At 34.9% G+C, this 26,734-nt stretch overlaps 1 protein-coding gene across 1 annotated transcript in view; it reads left to right on the top strand.

Annotated features, from left to right (window-relative positions):
- Positions 1-235: 235 nt before the first annotated feature.
- SPMIP7 (sperm microtubule inner protein 7) overlaps positions 236-26,734 on the top strand; it is a 52,426-nt gene continuing 25,927 nt past the window's right edge. The window contains exons 1-4 of the mRNA XM_063088135.1: positions 236-797; positions 6,403-6,500; positions 22,227-22,303; positions 26,275-26,413. Coding sequence (XP_062944205.1) covers positions 239-797; positions 6,403-6,500; positions 22,227-22,303; positions 26,275-26,413 — 873 coding nt within the window. The 5' untranslated portion in view covers positions 236-238. The remainder of the gene's footprint in view (positions 798-6,402; positions 6,501-22,226; positions 22,304-26,274; positions 26,414-26,734) is intronic.

Raw genomic sequence — 26,734 nt, forward strand, 5'->3', positions numbered from 1 at the left:
CTGTTCCTTTACTACCCTATCCTTCCTTTGGTGAGGAAAACTTTTACCTTAAAAAAGAAAAACAAACAAACAAAAAAACGCAAAAAACCTATTCTACCAGCATTTAGAATCAGAATCGATTTTATTTTAGGTTAACCCTAATCTTTAATTATTGGAAATACAAGAATTTATATATTTAAAGAGAAAAGGCCCATCAGAAACAATTTACAATTAATCAGAAATTCTAAAAAGAAAGGCTATGGATATGGAGTTTCAGCACACACCTGGAAAGATAAGTATCCCTAAAAGGTCCATTCTTTCAGGAAGAAAGGCTGTCGAGAATACAGATTACCCACACTACTGTTATCTCCTTAGGAAAATGAACATGCCTTTTGTGAAAGGATTTGAGGACAGACATAACTATGGCAGATTTGAAAAAAAATGCAACCCTACTTTTCTTAAATTTCACTCTCATCCCCCTTCAGTTCTACCAGACTACCATTTATACTATCCTTATCCGCCTCCATATGGGCCAGATTTTCCACTATTTCCACTTCGAGATGATGTGCCCTTAGGTGATTCTTGTTCAGGTTTTATGAGTCCTGGTGGTGATGCTGACTTAAAGCCTGGCATTGGCAGAGCCATACCAAATCTAGTGGATTTCAGTGATGTGAAACCTCAACATCGAGTTCCCAGACCAGACACAGGATTTCAAACAGCAATGAAAAGACAAAAAATCCTATCCGAAGAACTTCAACAGGACAGAAGATGGAATTCCAGGGAAGTACCAGACATTTCCATCAGAGCAAGACTTGGAGGTAAACAAAGTGACATGGACTGTGATTTTTTAAAATCCTCGCATGAAAGAGGAAAGCATGGATATAAGATTCAGTATTTTTGCAGTTAAATTAACATAACGTTATAAAGAACTGAATAAGATTTTCTTATATTTAAATTATGGATTGTAAGAAAAAAGAATGGTAAACCTTTTATAAGCCTATTTGTAAAACAAAATTTGGTTTATGAAAAAGGGCATTCATTAGTTTAAGTGACCAACACAGCGTGTACAGGTCATTTATTCCAGATAAATGGAATAAATTTACCGCTAGGGAATTTGTGTATCACTTTGATAATTGTGCAGCAAGCCTCCTTATCTGTCTCTGTTTCAAAAAAAAAAAAAATCTGATGGTTATGAAAGAGGTTGCAGGGGCTTTAATGAAATAGGAAAGTAGTTGAAAGTAAACTTTTGGATTCCAGTCAGAACAGGAGCTGAAAAGAAGGAACCTCTGCATAAATAGTTCCACAGCCCTGGAGGCAGGATTGGTAACCCCTTACTGACACCAGCACTGTGTGGTTTCTCTGCAATAAATCCTCTTTATGGTCACAGGCCTAGCCCAGAAGTGATGAGAACATATCCAAAGGAGAGCCACAGGGACTATATCGTATACAGACATGTGTCTGGCCAGCAGGAAGTGAAAAGAGGTTAGGATCTTTGAGCATGTGTAAAAGAAAAGGCTAAAGGCAAGAGATGCAAGTCTTGCTCTGGTGTCAGAGGATGCACCACCCTTCCACAGCTGCTCTTCAACACCCAGCCATAAGTCAGAAGACTAAAATGTGTGGAAAAACAGTAGGGCTACCACCTGTTGGGGCAGTGGGGTTTCATGGTTTCTGCCACTCCTCCATGGAGAGAGGCCATAGTTTCTAGGAACTAGGAAGAGGATAAGGATAGAAGGAAAAGGTAATCAAAATGAAAAGCCCCACAAGATAACTCTCCCAACTCCACCTTCCAGATACCCATTTTTGAGCCAGAATGAGGAATTTGGAGAGATGTAAGCATAAGATAAAGGTTGTGCTGTTGATTTGCATTCCACAGCACAGTGTATTTCACTGATTCTGAACTAGTTGTTACTGAGATCCTAAAGGTCCGATTGCTCATCACCCAATAGCCAATAATTATGAGACAAGAGTTGAAGTAAGGAAAAGTAGGCTTTAATCAGGAAGCCGGCAGCCTGGAGAAATGGCAGAGTTACGTCTCAAAGACTATCTCCGCCCCTCCCAGCTTTGCTAGAGGGTTTATAGAGATTTGTGATGGAAAGCTGATTCAAGTGTGATGTGCAAACATGCTTGAGTGTTTCAAATAATTATCAAGGAGCTTTCTAGGTGAGAGTTGGCCAGCGTCATTCTCCATGGGCTCGGTTTCTGTTATTCTCAAATAAGATCAGGTTAGTAAGCTAGGAAAGAATGGCCATCTGGGTTAGTAATTTTTCTCTATTTTGTGTACAGTGTGAAAGCAAGAGGTATTGTGTTCTGGCAATTAGCTGCACACTATGTGGTTTGGGTTACAGGAGAGAACAAGTTTTAAATTCAAAGGCTTAACAAAATGGGGTCATTTCTGTTCAGGCTGTTACATAGTGACTGTTTTTCTAGACAAGAAAGGAACTTGACCTCAACCTTTGCTAATATTTCAATGTATAATAGTGTTCATTGTTGAGAATACTTCCTTAAAGGAACTAAAGTCATTCTTCCTATTTTAGGCAAGTATGCCACTTACTTTGTCAGCAGAAAACCCCAGTCTAGTTTAATTATAAAAACAACATTGTTGGTTATTCTTATAAATTCTTCTAAGAGTGGACTCCTAAAACATTATTCTAAGAAATTATAGATTAAAGAAATGGTTAAGTAAAGCTAGCATAGGACTAAAATGGTGTTAAAGGAATTTGCACCAACAATTAGGAACCAACTATAGAGCTCATCTGGACTGTTGTGTTTCACCACCTAACTCAGTACTACAGAGGAATTCAGAGGATAGTCTGTAGGGTCAGACTTTCTGGGCTCAAATCCTGCCAAAACTTATTTGTTGTATGACCCAAGGCTAGTTACTGTTCTCTGTATGCTGGTGTATCTTTGTTTAGTTACTGTTCTCTGTATGCTGGTGTATCTTTGTTTTTACATTATGGTAATACTTCATAGGATAGTAAGGGCCATTTGATGTAAGTCATATAGAAATACCTAACATAGAGAAAGGAACCAATAAATGTCAGATTGTGTGAAGTCCAGAATTTTCAGTTCCTTCATACATATATTGGAAATAATAGTACTTCTCTTATACAGTTGTAAGAATTAAATGTTTTAAGACATGTAGAATGCTTAGCAAAATCCCTAGAACCTGGGAAAGCATTTAATTAATAGTAGATATTATTAGTTATTAATAGTTTCAAAGGTTATGTTATGGTGCCACCTGCTGTAATAAATCATGTTATTTAAGTTCTCTGTTTTCCTTACTGATTTTGTTTGGATGTTCTAGCCATTATTGATAGTTGGGTATTAAAGTTTCCTACTATTTTTGTACTGTTGTCTATCTCTCTCTTCAGTTGTGATTCTCTTGACTTCAGCTAGTATGATGGTTATTTTAAATTCTCTGTCAGGTAAATCATATAACTACATTTCATTAGGGGTTATTTCTGAAAATTTACCTTTTTCCTTTGTTTGGTGCATCTTCATTTTCCTTGACTCTAAGTGTGTTTGCACATTAGGCAAAGCAGGAAACTCTTCCAGTCTTCATGAACTGGCCTTGTAAAGAAGACCCCCATCTATCAGCCTGGCCAGAAGTTCTGGGGCTCTCTACCAACTCTTTCCCTCCCTGTGAGAAGCTAAGAGTGGGGGTCTTTGTTTGCTTGCTCTGTGCTAAGCAAGGGGTGAGCTATGGTATTTGCCAGTTCATCTCCATTCTCCCGTAGGAAGTTAGACTGTGCCAGACTTATCAGAGCTTCAAGACTGGTAAGACAGATGCTAGTTCTTTGGTTAGCTCCAGAGAAGCTGGTATGTTGGATCAACTCACTTTATGATTTATGACCTCTATATCCATGATGGCTACCTCTAGATCAATACCTATGGCATCTATCAGCCCAAGCCACCATCCTTATCCTTCCCAGGTGGCTAGACTGAGCCAGACCCATCAGAGATCCATGGCTGATGCTAGTTCTTTGAGCAACCCCAGATAAGTTGGAGCACTGAGCACACGGATGGATTAACTCTTTCTCTTCCCAGGGGGAAGCTGCGAGTTGAGATTTTTTTATCTGCTCACTTTGTGCTGAGCAGATGAGGGGAGAACCTATGGCATCTCCCAGCCCTAACTGCTATCTATGTTCTTTGCTGGGTCACTAGATTGTGCCAGAACCAACGGGGTTCCAGAATCAGCAAGACAGAAGCCAGTCCTCTGGATAGACTTCTTGGAAAAGTTGGGATGCTGGGCATGTTAAACCTTTTATCCCCTGAATGAAGCTGGAAGCTAGAGGGTCTCTTCCTGATTGTCTGGCACTGCACCAGAGGCAGGGACTCTGAAAGGTGTTCGGAATTTCCCTACCAGCTTCAGTGAGTCTGGCTTTGCATTCTCCCAGAGTCCAGTAGCCTTTCACTTAATTTCTGAATTTCTCACAAGGAGAATTTGTCTGTGAATTGTTGCTGAACCAATGTGTTGATGTGGGGAAGGAGGTCCAGGGCTTTCTACTCTGCCATCTTGCTGACAACATTCCCCATAACTTCTGTTATATATTCATTTTCATTTGTCTCAAGGTAATTTCTAATTTCTCTTGTGATTTCTTCTTTGACTTATTGGTTGTTTTGTGGTATAGTGTTTCATTTTTATGTATTTGTTAATTTTCCAGTTTTGCACCTTTTACTGATTTCTCGTTTCACTTCATTGTGACTTGAAAAGACGCTTTGCATGATTTCAGTTCTTTTAAGTTTATGAAGAATTGTGTAGTGGCCTAACATATGTTCTATTCTGGAGAATGTGCCATGTGTACTTGAAAAAATATGTATTCTGCTGTTGTTGGGTAGATTGTTCTATTAGGTCAAATTGCTTTATAGTATTGCTTGAGTCTTTTGATCCTTAGTGATCTTTGTGTGCTTGTTCAATCCATTATTGAAAATGGAGTATCAAAGTCTCCAACAATTATTGTGGAGCTGTCCATTTCTCCCTTCAATTTTTTCAGTGTTTGCTTCATATTTTTTGGACTTTCTGATGTTTGATGCATATAAATAAAATGGAGAATAGAAAAACAGTACAGAACAGTACCTAAGCCTAAAGTTGATTCTTCAATAAGATCAACAAAATTGACTTACTTTAGCTATATTAAGAGAGAAAACTCAGGGAAGACCACTAACAAAGGATATTTTAGGTGTTAAAAGATAAACCTATCTATAACTAGTAGATGACAAAATATACATGAATAAGAAGACAAAATACATAGAATAGCCCTTGAATATTTCTCCTGTGACATAGTTTTTGCCAAACATCATATTATGGAATTTTTTATAAAAAAATAAATAAATAACAGGGCCTATGGGAAAACATGGAGCTCCATTTGGCCACCCACATTCTTTCTCACATGGACTCTATGAAGTAGAGGACCAAGTCAGAAGCTCCCATAGAGTAGAAGAAAGGATCTCTATGGAATCTATCAGAGGTATTCTTCATCTATACTTGTCAAACCAGAGTAATTTTCCAGAGTTATAAATCTCTCTGATTAAAACCTTCCAAGTGCAATCCATCTGCAGGTTATGTCCAAGGCCATCATATCCTGACCCTGGCCTCCCTCTCTTGTTCCTTTTCCATTATGACCTGTTTACCATTTTATGATCTAGCTATATCTGACCTTTTGTAATTTTTGCTCATATTATGATGCTCTCACAGGGCAGGACTCCATTGCATATGCTGTTTCCATGCTTGGAACAACTACCCTTCCTCCACTTCTTTAATCCAGGTCCCACTCTATTGCCAAGATTAGATCAGGATTCATTTTCAGGAAGATGTCCCCACTTCTTGACAATCTGGTTGGACTAGATATCACTCCTATGCACCCCCACAGCACTCTGAGCTCAACTATTATTGCAGTTAACATATTATATTGAAATTATCTACCTACATGTCTGTATTTTCCGTTTGCTCATGGGCACCTCAAAACCAGGACCCCTGTTCTTTATCTTTATTTCCTCATCAGTTTCCATTTATGGTGTAGTAAATACTTTTTGAAGGCTGCTTTTATATTTGCTAGTCTCTTAGAATTTTTAATCTATCATTATATGGATTATCTACATGGTAACCAGACTTGCTTTGTGTCAACACCATCCCCAACATGTCTACATTGCACGTACACAGATTTACAGTACTCAACAAGTCTCTTCCAATAATAAGTAATAAACAACAAATAATTCTACACTATTATAATTATGGTAACATGTAAATTTCAGAGATGTTCTGTTCTCACTGCTGAGAGATCCAGAAAAGTTATTAAATAACTCATTAAAAAAATCAATTAACACAATAATTTAGCTTTCTAACTGGAAATATTTCTGATCAAAGAAGAAATTTTGTTATTGTGCTTTTAACCCAAAGCACATGCATTTTTGGTTTATTTTCAGGTTGGACAAGCCCCCTGAAAGTTACTCCTTTACAAACTCATCATGAAGGATGCTCAATAAATCACACATACACATTTGATGAGGAGCCGACATGTACAGTAAGATTTTCTTGGTGGTGTTAAACAATATTTATAATTAGTTTATTTCACTGTGTATTTGATATTTTACACCTTAGAAAAATAGCTGCTATCTACAAAGTGCTTCTCATGTGCCAGGCACTGTGCAGATCTTTATAGTCTCTGTAGAGTATGCATTGTCTGGTGCCATCACTACAGCAATACTGTGGGGGAGGAGTGAGCAGCAGATGCTGCTGGTGCTCCACACAGTCCCCATTTAGTGGCAAATGTGCCTGCCCCAGTAGCCAAGAGAGATGGAATAGCCACCAGCCTGGAGGACTGCACTCTCCCACGCTGTCCCCCCAGATGGTTGCCAGTGACTGACTGACTTCCTTGAGGGAACAGACTAAAACTAGTCTCCAGCTGAGACTGCATTCTTGCTAGCTTTTTTCTTCATCCTGCCCTACTCCCCTCACTCCGCTTCACCTGAGAACACTGCCCCAATATATCACTTGAACAAAAATCCTGCGTGTCTCTGCTTCTAAACAGGATAGTGTTGTTATTCTCATATTACTTGAGAAAGCTGAAGCCCAGTGATGTTAAGCAATTGACTCTTGATCAACCAGATAGAAAATATAAAACCAAAGTATAAACCTAGATACTTTCTGAATTTAAGGATTATGTTATTAATCATTTTTCTGTGTGGATTTTATAGTTTCTAAAGACTTGATATTTAAGTTAGGATACATGAAGTCTCCTAAGGGATACACAGACATGAAAAGATTTTTAAACAAATTTGTTAAGATATATTTCACATACCATAAAATTTGCCTATTTAAAGTGTGCAATTTAATGTTTTTTAGGGTATTCACCAAGTTATGCAACCATCACCATCTAATTTTAGAGCATTTTTATTACCCCAGAAGGAAACCCTGTATCCATTAGCAGTAAATATATGAATACACTTTAAGGAGTCAATTTCAATTTCCTTAACTCCCATCTGTACACCTTCCAAAACTGATCTGCCTGAGAATATACATGCAGTTACAGTGCCATGTTGATGTTTTCTTTTCCCATGTCTTCCTTCACAATAACCCTTTCTAATGTTACCTCAAGGGGATGAGGCACACCTCCCACACATCAGCAGTTGTACTACAGTAAATGGCCTTGAAACAAAGCATGGGACAAAAAGGTCATTCGAAGTGGTGTCATCAGTGCCTTCTTTACTCAAAACTCCATGCAGCCATGGTAGGGCTTCATAGTTTTTCTTGTCTTATATATTTTTCTTTTATAAAAGAAAAAAATTAATGCATTAGAAATGGGGGTAATTTTGGCCTGTTTGGGGATGTTCTGAATTCAGACAAAATGCTGATTGTGAAATCAAGAGTAATAGAAATTTTTATTTATTAATTTCGTCTCTGAATTCTTATCAAATCATCCATTGATCCAATAGATAAGTCCTATGAGAACAAATCAAAGCAAACATCATAAGAAATTGAAGATATTGTTGCCATTTCTAACTTTTAGAATTAGAATTCTGAAGTAGGCGCTTGTCATGGAAATGCTTATTAGCAGACTTATTTAAATTTAAAATTAGTTTAGATTTGTTATGACAGAAAATAAATCTGGATATTTTACTTCCAGCAGTGGAAGCTAAGTAATATGGGCCAACAGTTCCAATGAAGAAACTTTGTAGTACACAGGACATCTGGTAGACTCTTCAGAAGTATATCACCTTTGTAGTAAGGATTAGCTAGCCCTACTCAAAAGGTTCCTCTGGACTTGCTGAAACAAAGGTTAAAAGCAAGTCTCAAAAACATCCAACTGATTCCAATTGCTTTACTATGTGCTGAAAGAAAAAAAAAAAAACAGCACTTAAGAGTAAAAGGAGTTCTAGCAATCAGTAACTTTAAGTCCAAAATAGATTCTCAGTAAAAAAATTATTTTTCATGCAAAGATGAAGGAAAGTATTATCCATAATCAGGAAAAAAATCAGTCAATAACAGACCCAGAAGGGATAGACATAAAGGATCAAACAGACCATAATGCAAACGGCTATTATAAATATGTTCTATATGTTCCAAATGGTAGAGGAAACAATAACCATGCTGAGAAAAATAGGTAATATATTCAAGACTCAAAGGACTTCTATACAAAAAAAATACAGTTTCTAAACTGAAAGATAAATGGATAGTTTTAAGAGCAGATTAGACATTGTAGGGAAAAAAAGTGACAGAAATTGAAGACATAGCAACAGAAACTATCCAAAATGAAGTACAGAAGGAAAATAAAGCTTGAAAATAAATAAAGTGTTAGTTAGTTGTGGAACAATATCAAGTAGTAAAACGTAAATGTATTGGAGTCCCAGAATAAAAAGGAGTTGGGGAAAAATATTTGGTGAAATGACTAAAATTGTTTCTAGCTGATGAAAATTATAAATCTGTGGACCAAAAAAGTTCGACAAATACCCGTCTATATAAAGATAGAGAAATTGTGCCAAGGCACATCAATCACATTGTTAAATAACAGTGATAAAGCAATAATCTTAAAAAGGGCTACAGAAAAAAGGCGTACAGGGAAACACATGTAAGAATGACATTAGACTTTTTGTCAGCAACTATGCAAGCCAGAAGAAAATAAAGACACATAATTTCAGTACCAAAAATACATATATAAATAAGTCAATAAGAATACTTTAACCAACAATAAAAAATTTCAAAATTAAAGGCAAATTAGGGACAATATTTAGAATAACAAACCTGAAAGAATGCATTGCCAACAGACCTGAAGGAAGTTTTTCAGACAGAAGAAAATAATGTATATGGAAATATGGTTTACACATTGGAATGGAATTGAGGTCAGCAGACATGGTAAATACACGGGTAAATGTAAAATACTATTTTTCATTTTGACGTTCTTTAAAATATCACTGTTTAAAGCAACAATAATAATGTATTTTGGGGTTGTAGCATACATAGAAGTGAACTGTATGGCAATAGCACAAAGGACATCAGAATAACAATGGGCATATATTGTAATTTTTTACACTGTTTGTGAAATGGTATATTTTACTATTAACTCTAAAGTTAAAGATGTATATTGTAAAACATCTATATTGTAAATCCTAGAGTGACAGCCAGAACAGCAAAGAAAAAAAATCAAGAAGGCGCAGGCAATTAGTGAATAAGAGGAGATAAAGTGAAATTAAAAAGAGAAAAAAACATTTTAACTAATCCAAAAGAAAGTAAAACAAAGGGGAAAAGGGTTTATAAAACAAATAAAAAGACAAAGCTGCATTTGAACCAAATTATGTCAATTGTTATATAAATTATAACGTAATTAAATTAAAACAAGATGTTATGTTAGATTAAAAAAAATGATGACCCAACTATATGCTGACTACAAGAAAACCATGTGAAATATATAAATAAAAGTTTATGTTAAGATGTTAAAATACATACCATGCAAAAACTAATCGAAAGAAAGCAGAATTAGCTATAATAAGATCAAACAAAGTAGATTTCAAAACAAGAAATTTTATGGAGATTCAGATAGATACTTCATAATGATAAAGAGGTAAATCCGTAAAATGTATACGCACCAAGTAACAACTGAAATACACGAAGCAAAAACTTACAGAACTGAAAGGCTCAGTACTGCATCCAGAAGTGTTTCTTCTATGTTTTCTGGTATGAATTTTATAGATTCAGGTCTATTATTTGAGTCTTTAATCTATTTGAGTTGATTTTGATACATGGCAAGAGTGTTCTCAGTATTTGGTTAAAAAAAGGTAAACAGAAAAAAATGGGATATAGAACAGATGAAAACATTATCTACTAACTTGACCTACTTGATACAGTCCACCCAGCAATGGCAGAAAATGAGTTCTTTTCATGTGTGCACAGAACATTCACCAAGATGGAATATATTCTGCAAGCTAAAACAAATCAAATGAAATTTAAAAAGACATAAAGTGATACAAAGAGGTTCTGATTGCAACTTAATTAAACTAGAAATCAATAATGAAAGATATCTGGTAAGGAATGAAGACACAAATACACGTTTAGGATCCAGCAATATATCGAGAAATATATTTCATGATAAAGTTGGGTTTATTCGAGGTATAAGATTTGCTTAACTTTAGAAAATCAAGGAATGCAATTCACTGTATCAAGTGATTAAAGTAGAAGTCATACTCATCTTAAGATATATATATATATATATATATATATAAATTTATATATATATAAAATGTTTGACTTAAAGAATTGAACATTTGCCTTTAAGGCAAATCAAACTTAATATTGAACAGTGAAATGTTGAAAGCATTCCCTTTGTAACCAGTATCAAGCAAGGATGTCCTTTTTCACCTCTTCTACACAATATCACACTGAATTTCCTAGCCAGCCCAATCAAGGAAACCTAAAAATAGTAAAAAAAAAAAAAAAAAAAAAAAAAAAAAAAAAAACCCAAAACTGGAAATAATTAAACAACACTATGACTCTTGATAATATGATTATGTATGTAAAAAAATCCAAATAAATCCACAGTTAAAATATTAAAATTAAAAAGATAGTTAAATAGGTTTTTGGAAATAAATATTATTGTAAATTCATTAATTGTATTCTAAAAATCAATGAGAAATGGAAAGTTTTAAAAAGTCTAAACTATCATTTAAAATTGTTTCAAAACTATCAACTGTTGAGTAATAAGTCTACAAAACCATATTCAAGAATCTTGTAGCAAAACTGGTAAATGTATTGAGAAACATTTTAAGAACCTAAACAGATACAGAAATATACTCTTATCTGGAATGGATAACTCAATATATGGTACCTGTTATAAGGCATCTGTAAAAAATCTGTGTCTAAAATAATACTTAGTAATGAAATTTACATTTTTTTCATAAAATCAGAAACAAAAGTGCCCACTCTTACCACTTCTACTTCCCATTTACTAGATTGATAGCTATTGCAGTAAATCAAGAAAAAGAAATAGAGTTATAAATATAGGACAGAAAGAAGTAAATCTGTCTCTACGTAGAGATGACATTGAGTTTATTAAAGAAAAATTGGCAGGAATCTACAAAACAACAACTAGAAGTAATTGTATTTATCAAATTCATAGGTTTCTTGCTAATATGCAAAAATCAATTGTACTTTTACATATCAGAAGCAAACAATTAGAAAAGTAAATTTTTAAAGATTCTGTTTACAATAGTGCCAAAAAACACATAGGATTTAATGAAACACATGCACATTTTCTTCACTGAAAACTACGCTACATTGCTGGGTGAAGTTAAAGAAGACCTAAACAAATGCAAAGCAAACCAGGTTCATGGACTGGAGTACTTAGTGTTGCTAATAGGTTAATACTTCCCCAATAGACCTATAGATTCAATGCAAACCCAATCAAAACTGCAAACCAAATCAAAATCTGAAGGCTTTTTTGTGAAAATTGACAAGGTGATTATAAAATTTATGTAAAATACAAAATCTAAAATAACTAAAATAATTTTGAATAAAAAAGAATACAGTTGGAGGAATTATGCTACCTAATTTAAAGTCTTATTATAAAGTTGTAGTAATCAATACCAACTGGCAAAATGACTAACATATTGATCAATGAAATGTAATAGAAGGTCCAGAAATAGACCCACCTACACTTTGACATTTTTTTTTTTTTAATGTGCCAGGGTACTTCAAGGGAGAAAGGGAAGGCTTTCAACAAATTACTGAAACAACTGAACATCCTTATTGGAAAAAAATCAAATTTTACTTCACTAACATACGTAAAAAAATTAACTTGAAATGGATGATAGGGCTCAACATAAAACTAAGATGATAAAACTTTTCAAAATATTTAGATTTTCAAAAGACATCATTAAGAAAACAAAACAGCAAGCCACAGGATGGGAAAACATTCACAATCATATATCTGGCAAAGGATGTGTATCTAGGTTATGTACAGAGCTCCTAAAATCAGTAATAACTAGATGAACAACCCAATTAAAAAATGGGCAAAATGGTCTAAACAGATAGTACACCAAAAAGTATGAGGATGAGCAATAAATAAAAAAACATACTTAGTCACTAGCGAAATATCATTTAAAATACAACACATCATTACCACAATGGCTAAAATTTTTTAAACTGAAAAGTTCAAGTGTTGAGAAGGATATTGAGCGGAACCCTCACATTGCACACTGCTGGTAGGAATGTGACAGGGATATTGGTTACATGGGCTTACAATGTAATCAAACTAAACAAATTATAGCTGAAGATGTACACATTTCTCTGTATGTAAACATTCTCAATTAAAATTTTTTAAAAAATAAAGTGGAACATAATTGTCCAGTATTTACAGCTCTTATAGAATCAATAAAATCAAAACAAATTAAATACAAAACTGATATATAAGTAAATTTTAATTGACAAAGCAGATGGATACCTTAACATATTCTACAATTTTTAATTTAAAGTAGGTAATTCGTTGATAATGCCTACAGCATTCCAATTCCAGCTGTGACAATTCTGGAGTTCAGAATTACAAAGCATACATCCAGAATTGTCAAAAACTGAGCAGTTTCCATAAATTCTCTCTGTCACCTTCATATATATTGAAATGCTAAACATATTTTAAAAATAAATACATAGCCGAGCTCAAAAACAAGAAAGGAGAAGGAAGTTCCATGTCCCAAAAAGGAAGAAGAAATTCAATGCTAAAAAATTACGTGAGAAAATTTTTCATAGGTGTATCTGTGGGTAACAGAGACTCTAATATACCATAGTTTGAACAATATGAACATTGATTTTGTTTCACATAATAATCCAAAGGTCCTGCACTAGCCTGGCCATTTTACTTCATGAAATTTTTCTGGACTCTTTCTTTTTGCTTAAATGGACCCAAAGGCATGGCCACTACTTACATGGTACAAGACTGGGCATATCTTAAGCATCAGGATGGAAGGAAGGTGAGAGACATCCTCTCTCTTTTTAATGACTTGTCCCAGTAGATGCACACAGAACTTTAAATCATGTTGGTAAAAACTTAGTAAAGAGTAAGTTGAGAGGGAGTTGTGACAGAGTTATCTTTAATCTAAGGTCATGGGTCTAAATAAAAAGTGGATATCTTTTACTGTAGAAATGAGAAGTGAAATTAGATTGGCAGAAGCCAAATATGGCTCAGGCTAGGATTTTAACACCTACTAAGACAAGGAACTTGAAGCCTCAGAATCTTTCATGGTGGATATTTGGAACCGAGATTTCTGTATAAATTCAGGTACCAAAAAGGGCTATCTCATCAATGAAATGGAGATTTGAATAAAACCTCACATGCAAGAAGGAAGTTGGCTACCTGATCAAGATAACATACTGGAAAATACAATATATTAACCACAAGAAATTAGAACATTAGGTCTGCACCAGACGGATATGTGAATTATGATTTCTTAGTAAACACGTAGCTTGAAAAGGCTGCATCATAAAATTGAAATAAAAACTTGTGTCTGTAAGGTCACTGAGGAAGGAGCTGCTAGCCTGGTAAAGGAAGAAGAGAAGATTTTATTAGCAAGCAACAAGAGGACCTGCCGGGCTGAGCTGAAAAATGGCGTCAGTGGGAGAGGCAGTTGGGTGTCTTCTTTTATAGGGTTAAGATTGGCATCTGGCCTAGCCTAGGAAGACGGTCACAATGTTCCATTTTGGATACAGCTTGTTCATGGGAACAGAGACTTGGGGAGACAGAAACCTTGGGCTAAGGGAGGGAAAGAGTCTAGGTACAGCTTGCTCAGCCTGCTTGTGGGAACAGAGACTTAGAGAGATAAAAACTTAGAGGAATGGAACTTAGAGAAACGAAACCGAAGCATGGGGGCTTTCTAAAAGTCAGGTTCTCAGTTCCAGGGACCTAACAGTGTCTACTTGGAAACAATAAACCACTACTCTGGGTAACATTTCCACAAAGTGGGACATGAAGAATCCCACAGGGAATAGCTATCATTGATGATGAGTTTTAAAATTAAATTATAATCCATATATGAAAACTATCAGCAGACACACCAAAAGGGTGATACCATACACAGGAATCTCCAGTAAGAGAGGAATCTGAAATATATGTCAATGTTCGAGAAGGTAAAGGAAGAAACTGCATTTCTAAGGAAAGAACAAGACTTAAGGAAATGAGCAGGCAGGTATGAAAAGGAAACGCATGTAATTCTATAAATGAAAATATTTATTTAAAAAATTATTTTAAATGTTTGCTTGCTATGTGGCAGAGTAAGTTCGTAACAGACTAATCCTCCCACAGGTAACTGCCACAGCCTCTGACAAAATACAAATCCATTTACTTGAGACCTCTAGTGACTGAACAAAATAAGGCAGATTTCAGTAAGGAGTTCAAACTTAGAGAAAATGATGACTGCAGAGTGAGTTTCTCATTTGGGGGTCTTTGGCCTGAGGTGGGCTGCATTCAGGAAACAGAGTTAGTTAAAATTTCAGTAGCATCATCTGTCTTTCTGATCTTAAAAAATAAAAGAATGAAGTGTTAAACCACCATGGCTACAAGAGAGAAAGGGGAGACAGGAGAGAGCTGGAAAAGAGAGTCACAAATTCCATAACCATAAGATATCTAGGAAAATGTAAAATAATTTTAAAATAAACACACTTATAAATAATCTATGAGTCAAAGAAAATATCACAAGAGAAATTAGAAAATATTTAAAACTAACTGGTAATAAAAATACAACATATCAAATTTTGTATAATGCAGTTAAAACTCTGCTAAGAAGAAAAAAATAGCCTCGTATGCTTACATTAGAAAACAAGAAAGGTCTAAAATTAATAGATTTAAATTTGGAATTTGGAGAAACTAGAAAAATGATTAAATTAAGCCAAAAATAAGAAGAAAAAAGATATAAAAAGTAAGAATAGAAATCAATAAAATAGAGAATACATACACAAGAGAGAAAATTTAAAAAGACAAAAGTTGTTTACTACTTAAATGTCCATTGGTGGATGAATGGGTAAGAAAAAATGTGGTAGTATATATACCTACATTGGAATATTCTCCAGACATAAAAAAGAAGTGAATCCTGCCATTTGTGACAAATAGGCGAACCTAGAGGATGTTATGCCATGTGAAATAAGCCAGACACAGAAACTGAAATACTGCATTATCTCACTTAAATGTGAAATCTAAAAAAGCCAAATCCATAAAAGCAGAGAGTAGAATGGTGGCTGCCAGAGCCTGGGGTGGGGGGTGGTGGTGGTGAAAGGAATGGGACAATGTTGGTCAGAGGGTACAAACTTTCAGTTATAAAATAAATAAATTCTGGGGCTATAATGTGCAGCATGGTGGTTATAATTTATAAAATTGTATTGTTTACTTAAAATTTGATAGGAGCAGATTTTAAATATCCTCACATCGCATGCACATACATACATACAAATAATAACTATGGGTGGTGATCAGTATGTTAATTAATTTGACTGTAGTAATCATTACAAAGTGTATATGTATATCAAATCATTGTGTTGTACACCAAGAATGTATACAATTTTTGTCAATTAAATATTTTTTAAAAGCCAAAATTTGTTTCTTTGAAAAGATCAACAAAAGTGATGCGCTTCTTGTCAGTCTGATCAAGAAGAGAAAGAATACATATTACCAATGTAAGAAATTAAAGTGTGATTATTATTACTGAGCCTAAGAAAAAAATAAGGGAATACTACAAACTTCTGAATGCCAATTAATTCAGCATGTCAGATGAAATGCACAAAATCCTTTAAAAGTACAACTTACCAAAATTGACACTAGATGAAATAGAATATCTGAATGCCTATATCTGTTAAATAATTTCTTTTATCAAAAAACCTTTCCACAATGAGAACTTCAAGGTTAGATGGTTTCACTGATGAATTTTATCAAATACTTTAGGAAGAAATCACACCAATCTTAAATGAGATAACACTTCTCAATTAGTTTTAGGAGTCTAACTTCACCTAATATAACAAAACCACACAAAGATATTACCAAGAAAAAGAGGAAAATGTAGACTAATATTCCTCATGTACAGAGACATAAAAATTCTTAGAAAATATTATCAAATCAGAAACAGTAATTTATAAAAAGGATGATATATCATGATCAAGTGAGGTTTAGCTCAGGAATGCAAATATTTATTTAACAATCAAAAATCAAGGAATGTGATTCAACATACTAACAGAATAAAGGAGAAGACAATTTAATTATTTTACTAGATGTAGCTTTGGTGATGTTTTAAAAAATGTAATAAACAGATTTAAATACATACTAGAAATAAGTGGAAAGAAAAGTGATAAGTAGGAAAGTTGATAGTGGTAGAATGGAAGATACATATAAAAGGTAGAGATGAAGCAAGACAAAAATTAAGAAACATGGGGGACAGAATGAGAAAGTCCAATATATGTCTGATAGGAATCCCAAAAGAGAGTAAAGAAGTCCATTGACAAGAAAGAGTTGAAGATGAGGAACTGTCCGTTTGATGAAGGTCATGAATTTTCAGACTGAGGAAGCACAAGTCCTAAACCGTATGAACAAAAATACACCTCTCCTAAACAAATTATCATGAAACTGTACAAAAACCAACACAAAGATAATATTCTAAATATAACCAAATGGGGGAAAAAACAGAATACCTGCAAGCAATTAAACTCAGTATACTTTTAAAAGCAACAATACAGTTCAGAAGCCAATGAGATATATTTGTAACCAAAGAATCATAACTGTTGAACTAGGATTCTAAACCCAGTTAGAACATTATTCAGAAATCAAGTGGAATTTATCCTAAGAGTGGAAGGATGGTTTATCATATGCAAATCAATACATGTGATACATCGCATTAACAGAAAGAAAGACTAAAACCATGTGATCATTTCAAGTGATGCAGAAAAAGAATTTGACAAAATTCAACATTCCTTCATGATGAAAACTCTTAACAGACTAGGTATAGATGGCATGCACCTCAATACAGTAAAGGCAATATATGACAAACCCACAGTTAATATACTGAATGACTGGGAACAAGAAAAGGATGCCCACTTTCACCCCTTCTACTCAACACAGAACCGGAAGTCCCAGTTAGAGCAACTAGACAAGAGGAAGAAATAATAGGCATCCAAATTGGAAAGGAGGAAGTTAAACTGTCCCTATTTGCAGATGGGATGATCTTATATGTAGAAAATCCTAAGACTCCACCAAAAAAAGCAGAACTTATAAATGAATTCAGTAAAGTTGCAGAATGCAAAATCAACATACAAAAGTCAGTAGCATATCTATATATTAATAGCAAACTATCTGAAAAAGAAATCAATAAAAATTCATTTTACGATAACTACAAAAATATGTATATATACCTAGGAATAAATTAACCAAGGAGGTGAAAGACCTCTACAATGAAAACTATAAAATATTGAAAAAAGAAATTGAAGAATAAATAAATGAAAAGATACCCCATGTTCATGGATTGCAAGAATTAATATTGTTAAAATGGCTATGGAAGAATCAACATAGTGAAAATGTCCATACTACCCAAAGTGATATACAAATTCAATGCAATCCCCATCAAAATTCCAAAGACATTTTTCTCAGAAATGGAAAAAACTATTCAGACATTTATATGGAACAATAAAAGACCACGAATAGCCAAAGCAATGCTCAGCAAAAAAAATAAAGCTGGAGGCATAACACTACCTGACTTTAAGCTATACTACAAAGCTATAATAACCAAAACAGTATGGTACTGGCATAAAAACAGACACACTGACCAATGGAATAGAATAGAGAATCCAGAAATCAACCCACACACTTACTGCCATCTGATCTTTGACAAAGGCACCAAGCCTATTCACTGGGGAAGGGACTGCCTCTTCAGCAAGTGGTGCTGGGATAACTGGATATCGATATGCAGGAGAATGAAACTAGATCCATACCTCTCACCGTATACTAAAATCAACTCAAAATGGATTAAGGATTTAAATATACACCCTGAGACAATAAAACTTCTTAAAGAAAACATAGGGGAAACACTTCAGGAAATAGGACTGGGCACAGACTTCATGAATACGACCCCAAAAGCACGGGCAACCAAAGGAAAAATAAACAAATGGGATTATATCAAACTGAAAAGCTTCTGCACAGCAAAAGAAACAATTAAAAGAGGTAAAAGACAACCAACAGAGTGGGAGAAAATATTTGCAAAATATACATCTGACAAAGGATTAATATCCAGAATATATAAGGAACTCAAACAACTTTACAAGAAGAAAACAAGCAACCCAATTAAAAAATGGGCAAAAGAGCTAAGTAGGCATTTCTCTAAGGAAGATATCCAAATGGCCAACAGACATATGAAAAAATGCTCAACATCACTCAGCATCCGGGAAATGCAAATCAAAACCACATTGAGATACCATCTAACCCCAGTTAGGATGGCTAAAATCCAAAAGACTATGAACGACAAATGCTGGCGAGGCTGCGGAGAAAAAGGAACTCTCATACATTGTTGGTGGGACTGCAAAATGGTGCAGCCTTTATGGAAAATGGTATGGAGGTTCCTTAAACAATTGCAGATTGATCTACCATACGACCCAGCCATCCCACTGTTGGGAATATACCCAGAGGAATGGAAATCATCAAGTCGAAGGTATACCTGTTCCCCAATGTTCATCGCAGCACTCTTTACAATAGCCAAGAGTTGGAACCAGCCCAAATGTACATCATCAGATGAGTGGATACGGAAAATGTGGTACATCTACACAATGGAATACTACTCAGCTATAAAAACGAATGAAATACTGCCATTTGCAACAACATGGATGGACCTCGAGAGAATTATATTAAGTGAAACAAGTCAGGCACAGAAAGAGAAATACCACATGTTCTCACTTATTGGTGGGAGCTAAAAATTAATATATAAATTCACACACACACATACACACATACACACACAAACCGGGGGGGGGGGGAAGAAGATATAACAACCACAATTATTTGAAGTTGATACAACAAACAAACAGAAAGGACATGGTTGGGGGGGAGGGGGGGAGGGAGAAGGGAGGGAGGTTTTGGTGATGGGGAACATTAATCAGCTACAATGTATATCGACAAAATAAAATTTAAAAAAAAAAAAAAAAAAAAGAAAAAAAAGAAAAAAAATTAGAGGATTTTTTAGCTGAAAAAAAAAATAAAAAAATAAATTAATATTTTCACTTTTGTAAAAAAAAATAAAATAAAATAAAATAAAATAAAATAAAATGGCTATTCTGCCCAAAGTTATCGACAGATGTAATGCAGTCCCTATCAAAATACCAATTACATTCTTCAGCAAAATAGAAAACACAATCCTAAAATTTCTATGGAACCAAAAAGATCTGAATAGCAAAAGCAATCCCAAGAAAAGCAAATAAAGCTGGAGACATCACACTACCTGACTTCAAATTATACTACAAGGCTATAGTAACCAAAACTGCATGGTACTGGCATAAAAACAGACACATGGACAAATGAAACAGAATAGAGAGCCCAGAAATAAATTTACACACCTTCAGCCAATTGATCTTTGACAAAGTTGCCAAGAATACATATTGTGGAGAACACAGCCTCTTGAGTAAATGGTGCTGGGAAAACTGGATTCCACATGCAGAAGAATGAGAACAAACTTTTCCCTCTCACTATATACTCAAAATGGATTAAATATTTAAATATAAAATCTGAAACTATGAAACTACTAAAAGAAAACATATGGGAAATGATCCATGACATGAGACTGGGCAAGGATGTTTTAAATAATACTCCCAAAGCACAAGCAGTAAAAGCAAATTAGACAAGTGGGATTACATCAAACCAAAGAGATTTTGCACATTGAACTAAACTGTTAACATAGTAAAGAGACAACCTACCTACAGAATGGGAGAAAATATTTTCAAACTAACTATACATCTCACAAAGGGTTAATATCAAGAATATATAAGGAACTTAAACAATTAGATTGCAAAGGAAAAAAAACTCAATTGAGAAATAGGCAAAGGATCTTAACAGACATTTCTCAAAAGAAGATATACAAATGGCCAACAAATAGCCAACGAGTGTATGAAAAAACGCTCAACATCACTTAATCATCAGGGAAATGCAAACCAAAACAACAAAACAACAATGAGTTACCACTTCATTCAAGTTAGAATGGCTTCACCAAAAAGACAGAAAATAAATGTTGGTGAGGATTTGGAAAAACAGAAACACATGTGCACCGTTGGTGGGAGTGAAAACTAGTACAGCCATTATAGAAAACAGCATGGAGTTTCCTCAAAAAAAATTAAAAATAGAACTACCATATGATTCAGTAATCCCGCTACAGGGTTTATACCCAAAGGAAATGAAGCCAGTATGTTGAAGAGATGTCAGCATTTCCATATGGATGACAGTATTATTCACAATAGTCAAGATATAGAATCAACCTAAGGGTCCAATGGTTGAATGGATAAAAAAAAAAAGAAAACATGGTATATATATATGGTACATAAGTGCAGTGAAATACTATTCAGTCATTAAAAGAATGAAATCCTGTTGTTTGTGGCAACACGAGTGGACTTAGAGGACATTATGGTAAGTGAAATAAAACAGGTAGAGAAAGACAAATACCACATGACCTCACTCATATGTGGAATCTAAAATCTAAAAAAAAAAAAAAAAAAGTTGATATTACAGAGACAGACAAAAACAGTGGTTACCAGAGAGGGGGACTGGGGAGGGGATTGGGAATGGGAAAACAGGGAGAGGATGGTCATTGGGTATGATATTACAATTAGATAGGAGGAAGAAGTTCTGGTGTTCCATTACACAGTAGAGTGACCATGGTTAAAAGCTAAGATTTTTATATTACATAATAGCTAGAGGAGAGGCTTTTGAATGTTTTTGCCACTAAGAAATGGTAAACGCATGAGATGATGGATACATTAACTTCCATAACTGGGGACCTAATTGGAGATTATTATACAACATATATATGTATCAAAACATCAGGTTGTACCCCACCAGAGTGTTCAATGATAATGTGTCAATTAAAATGAATAAATAAATTTTTTTTTAAAGTGAGGGTGAGTTATAAACTAGGACTAGAAGTTCACATCTTGAAAGAATTGCTGAAAATTGAACTTCAGCAAAAAGAAAATGAAACCAAGAACTCAGAGTGAAAAAAATAAGGAGGATTAAAAAAATGCAAAAGTAGAAAAAGAATTGGTAAAATATTATGGAAAATCTAAATAAATAGTGACCATTTGTAAAGATAGTAATAATAATTATTGTAATAATAAATAATTAAATAATTTTGATAAAATAATATGGAAGATAGAGAAAGGGAATTATCTCAGAACTAATCTCCTTGTGTTAGAAGACAGGACAGACAAGAATTCTTTTTATGTTTTAATTACATGGCACTAAAATTAATTATTTGTTAACATCTAAAATTCTCATAAAAACCTTTCTCATGATAGTCTTACTTTCCATTTACTTTAATATATATTTTGTACATTTTAATGTAACCATTGTGAGAATATAAGCAGAATGTGAATTTCCAAAACAGAAGAAGAATAATAGGGCAGCATTAAATGTGTTCAATCCAAATGTGTGCTTAAAAGAAGAAATATGAAGAAAGAGGAAAAAAGAAAACACAATGAGTAGAAAACAATAGCAATTCCATTTATACTTGGTGTCTTTTAACTTATTATTTATGCCTTCTAGGATGATAGTGAACCACTGGTTCAACCAAACAAGAAATATAATGCAAAGGACTCATTTTACAAATCCTCTACACAAAAGTAAGCATTTTTCCCATTAGACTTTTGATTTTAAAGTGTTTCATTATCCTAATGACACGTCCTCTTTGTGCCTAAAATATCTTGGATCCTATAAGTAATTCAGAGAACATCAAACTCAGACTTTTATTTAGTCATGTTGATTGTTTAAACACACGTCAGGGAAGAGTTCTAAAGAACACCTACGTTTAATAGAAGAATAAAACCAAAACAGAAAGGAAACAATGAAAGAGAAAGAGAAAGGAGATAAGAGCACAGCTCCTAGAGAACAGTGGTGGAGAAAGCTTACAGGAGAATTCATTCCAACAAGTAATGTATTGAGCACCTATCATGAGTCTGTGTCCTAGGCTGTGAGATACATCAGTGAACAAAACAAAGATCTCTGCTTTCAAGGAGCTCTCAGACAGTAAGCAAAAAACATAAAAAAGTAAATAGACCATATCTTAGAAGGCGATGAGTCTATGAAAAAAGAAAACAATAAGGTAGAACGTGACAAGATCAGGAGTGCCACGTAAATGGTGTAGCCGGCTTTAGTAATAAACAGGAAGTCTGGGGAGGCCTCAGAGAGTGATGAGTTTTGAGCAGACACTGGGAGGAGGTGAGGGAGCAGCCGAGCAGATATTGGAGTGCTATATTCCAGGCAGAGGTAATACAGAGCAAAAGCCCCATGTCAGATGTGTGCTTAAGGTGTTGAGGAAAAACCAGAGGCCAGAGTGCCTGGAGAAGGGCATGAGGAGGGGAGGGTAGCGAAAGAAGAGGTCAGAAACTGCCAGAAGCCAGATCCTACAGGGCATTTTAAGCAACTACAGTTACCAGGACGGTTGCTGTCAGTGACATGAGGTTTTAGCAGAGAAGTGGCAAGATCAGACTTACATAGCAAAGTAATCATGGTGGCTGCTGTGTTCAGGGTAGATTACATGAGTGGAGAAGCCGGGAGACCAGCTAGGAAATTACTGCTATTATCTAGGATAGAGGTAATGGTAGCTTGGGTGAGGGTGGTAGCAGAGGAGGTTGTAAGCAATGCTGAATTCTGAGTATATGTTGAATGTAGAGCCAACACAATTTCCTGATCGGAGATAATGAATTTGAAAAAAAGAGGAGTCAAGAATGATTCTAAGGTTTTGGCCTGTGCAGCTGGTGGACTGAGTTGCCATTACCTAACAAGATGAAGGCAGGTGGAGCAAGTTTGGGGGAAAATATCAAAAGTCACTTTTAGACATGCTGAATATAAAGATGTTCCTTAAAATCCAAATGGATATGCCAAGCAGGCAATGGGATATATGAATCCAAACTTTGTGATAGAGGTCTTGGCTACAGAAATAAGTCTGGGTATCATAGCTTAGAAAAAGGAATATAAAGCCATGGGATTGGATGAGAACACCAAGGAGAAGGGCAGTCAGAGAGGCTAACAGCACTGAGCTCTGGCATCTCTACATTAAAAAACAGGAAAAAAGAGGAGGAACCAGTAAAAGAGACTGAAAAGTAGCAACCAACCATGGCAGAAAGGAAATGAGGAGAGCCTACTGTCTGGAAGGCAAATTAAGAAAGTGTTTCAGGAAGGAGGAACTGATGAACGGTTTCACATCATGCAAATAGGTCAAGTAAGATGAGGCCCGAGAATCCATAACTGGCTTGGCCAGAGGATTTAGGATGCAGCAGAGGGATGAGTGGAAGCCGAGACACATGGTATGGAGAGGAGGAGACGGGCAGCGCTGAGAACAAAGAAATAACAGTATGCGTGTACCGCAAAGCACTTCATGTCTGCCCACTCTGCCTTCCTCTCCATGCTGAGCACTGCAGACTTGCTTTACATTTTAACTTCATTTTTTCGTTCAAATTGAAGGCACATTCATGACCAAATATAACTTCATGAAATATGCATGTGAATGCCTACTATTCTAGAGGGATTATGAAAATATAAATATATGATACAAAGTTGGATTTCATTCTCAGACACTGAAAGAGCATTGTTCAGGGCAGTCTTGGATTCCAATTACAAGGCTCCAAATATTGTCTTATTGCTGAATATCGCATTTTGACATCCTCCGATCTTTTTGGTCCTCAATTTTCTCATCTCAAAAATGAATGATTATAACCAAGTGACCTCTAAATTCCTCTCTGGCATTTGGGTTCACTTCCTATTGTATTCTTATCTTGATTTTTATTGGAAAAAAATATTCCAGTGGTCATCTTAGAAAGAGTTCATGTTTTGGTTGAAGTCATGATACTCTTGCTCAGGATATAGTAGTTCGTTACCAAAAAAAACCCCAACAGGTATCAGATCAAAGTATTTAGTAATATTTCTTAAAATCATAAAGGAATGGCTTTTATAACCTCTACAGAAAATTCCATAAAATATTCATGAAATATATCACAGGCTCAAACACTGAGGTATCTTTCAAGCTTCATTTCAACTCACAGATTAATTCCTTAAGTACAATGCTAGTCAGATATTCTGTCAGAATATTATGCAACATTTAAGTCTTAGCTATAATTAAAACATTTTATTAGATTTAGTATTTCTTTAGAATTAAAAATATTTTATTAGATTTAGAATTGTTTATGACAGTAATTTCAATGAGTGAGTTCAAAATGTATTCACACACAATAAGAATACTACAGACTCATCACTGAGCTATTTAACTTTACCAATAGTGTTATATTATTTAATTTTCACATCACTCCTATGTGGTAAATATAATTTGTATTTTAGTCCTTATTCACTTTTTTGTCCTTGAAATATAGTCATCTCTGAATAAATATTTGTCGAAGGAATGAGGATTGCTGGTCATTCTTTGAAAACTGACTTTGACTAACAGTGGGATTATTTGGAAGGATATTCCTTACCCACAGAATGGAAAGATGAGCTTTAACCCCAAGTTTGGATAAAGCAGGAGCAGGACTAGGCTCTATCTATCTTGTCAGAATGCAGTCTTTGGAATGAGCATTGTTGTTTGTTTGGTTTTCATTCGGGATCAAATTGGAGTCAGTTTCACTCGGTCTGTCATGTATGTCAAAAAGAAGAACAACCTTCAAAATTCCAAATACAAAATGGTACCTTTAGATCCAAATTCATGTATATATAGTAACTGCTTTTAATAGGACTGCTGGATGCCTTGTACCATGCTCGTAATTTGTGCAATTTGGCTGCATTAATGTGGAATAGTGGGAAAGTTACAGACTCTTCAGAGGCAGATAACCTGGATTTGAATCCTGGCTTCAACCATCAACAGCCAACTGACCTTAAGCAATCAAGCTTAATTTTCTAAGCCATAGTTTATTAGAAAACTAATGGTCTTCCTGCCCTGCTATGAAAGTCAAATGAATTTTATTTTTTTATTTTTTTATTTTTTTGTAAACTGTAAGATGTATATAAGCATACGCACTAGTTTTCTACTGTGGTGTGACAGATAACCACAAATTCAGCAGCTTTTATTTTCTCACAGTTCTGTAGGTCAGAAGTCCAGGCATGTCCCAACTGGATTCACTGTTCAGGGTTTCTCAAGGCTGGAATCAAGGTACCAGCTGAGTCTGAGTTCTCATCTTCCAAGATCATTCAAGTTGTTGGCAGAATTCAGTTCCTCGCAGCTGTAGGACTGACATGATTTGTTTCTTCAAGGAAAACCAAAGAGCATCTGCTGCTGTTTTTTGTCTCTTTTAAGGCCCACCTACTTAGATCAGGCCCACTCAAGATAATCCACCTTTTGATTAACTCCAATTCAACTGGTTACGGATCTTAATTACATGTCACAATCTGTATTACCATCAAGTAACAGATCACAGCAGCACCACATATTGTATTCACTTGCTGTGCCCACTCTCCAGGGGAGCTGATTACATATGGTGTGCACATCAACGGGCAGGAATCTTGGGTTTCATCTTAGAATTCTGCCTATTACAGTATATGATATTGTTACAAACTATCGATTGAATGTGTGTTTTTCATAAAATGTCCTTATTTAATAATTTCATAGAGCTTATGAAGTTGTTCCTTGGGACAAGATGCTCCCACCAAAACTCGATCCAGAAGAAACAACACTAGAAAAAGCTGCCGACCTCATCTCACAGTGCTTTATGCAGAAAAGATATGAAAGGGAGCCAGCAGTAACCCAGGTCAGTGAACATCCCTGAGCAGTGATGTGTTTCTTACTGTTACTGAACTGAACTCTAAACTTTAAGTCACAACAGTACTTATTCTATTGTTATTACATAAGTTCCATGATCATAAAAGTGATCAATGACTGAAAATACTTTAATATTATCACTATTAAAAATTTTTATTTATTGTTTAAAGACAACCTCTTTCTCAAAAGTCATTTGCAATGACTGTGTTTATTTTTACAATTGCAAAGGAATGAGTGAATAATAGAGAGGAGAGGGAGAAATGATTCCACCAGATAACCAATGCACCTATGCTGAGGATACTTCTTGAAA

Source organism: Cynocephalus volans, chromosome 2, assembly GCF_027409185.1.
Source record: "Cynocephalus volans isolate mCynVol1 chromosome 2, mCynVol1.pri, whole genome shotgun sequence".
Classification (NCBI taxonomy): Eukaryota; Metazoa; Chordata; class Mammalia; order Dermoptera; family Cynocephalidae; genus Cynocephalus; species Cynocephalus volans.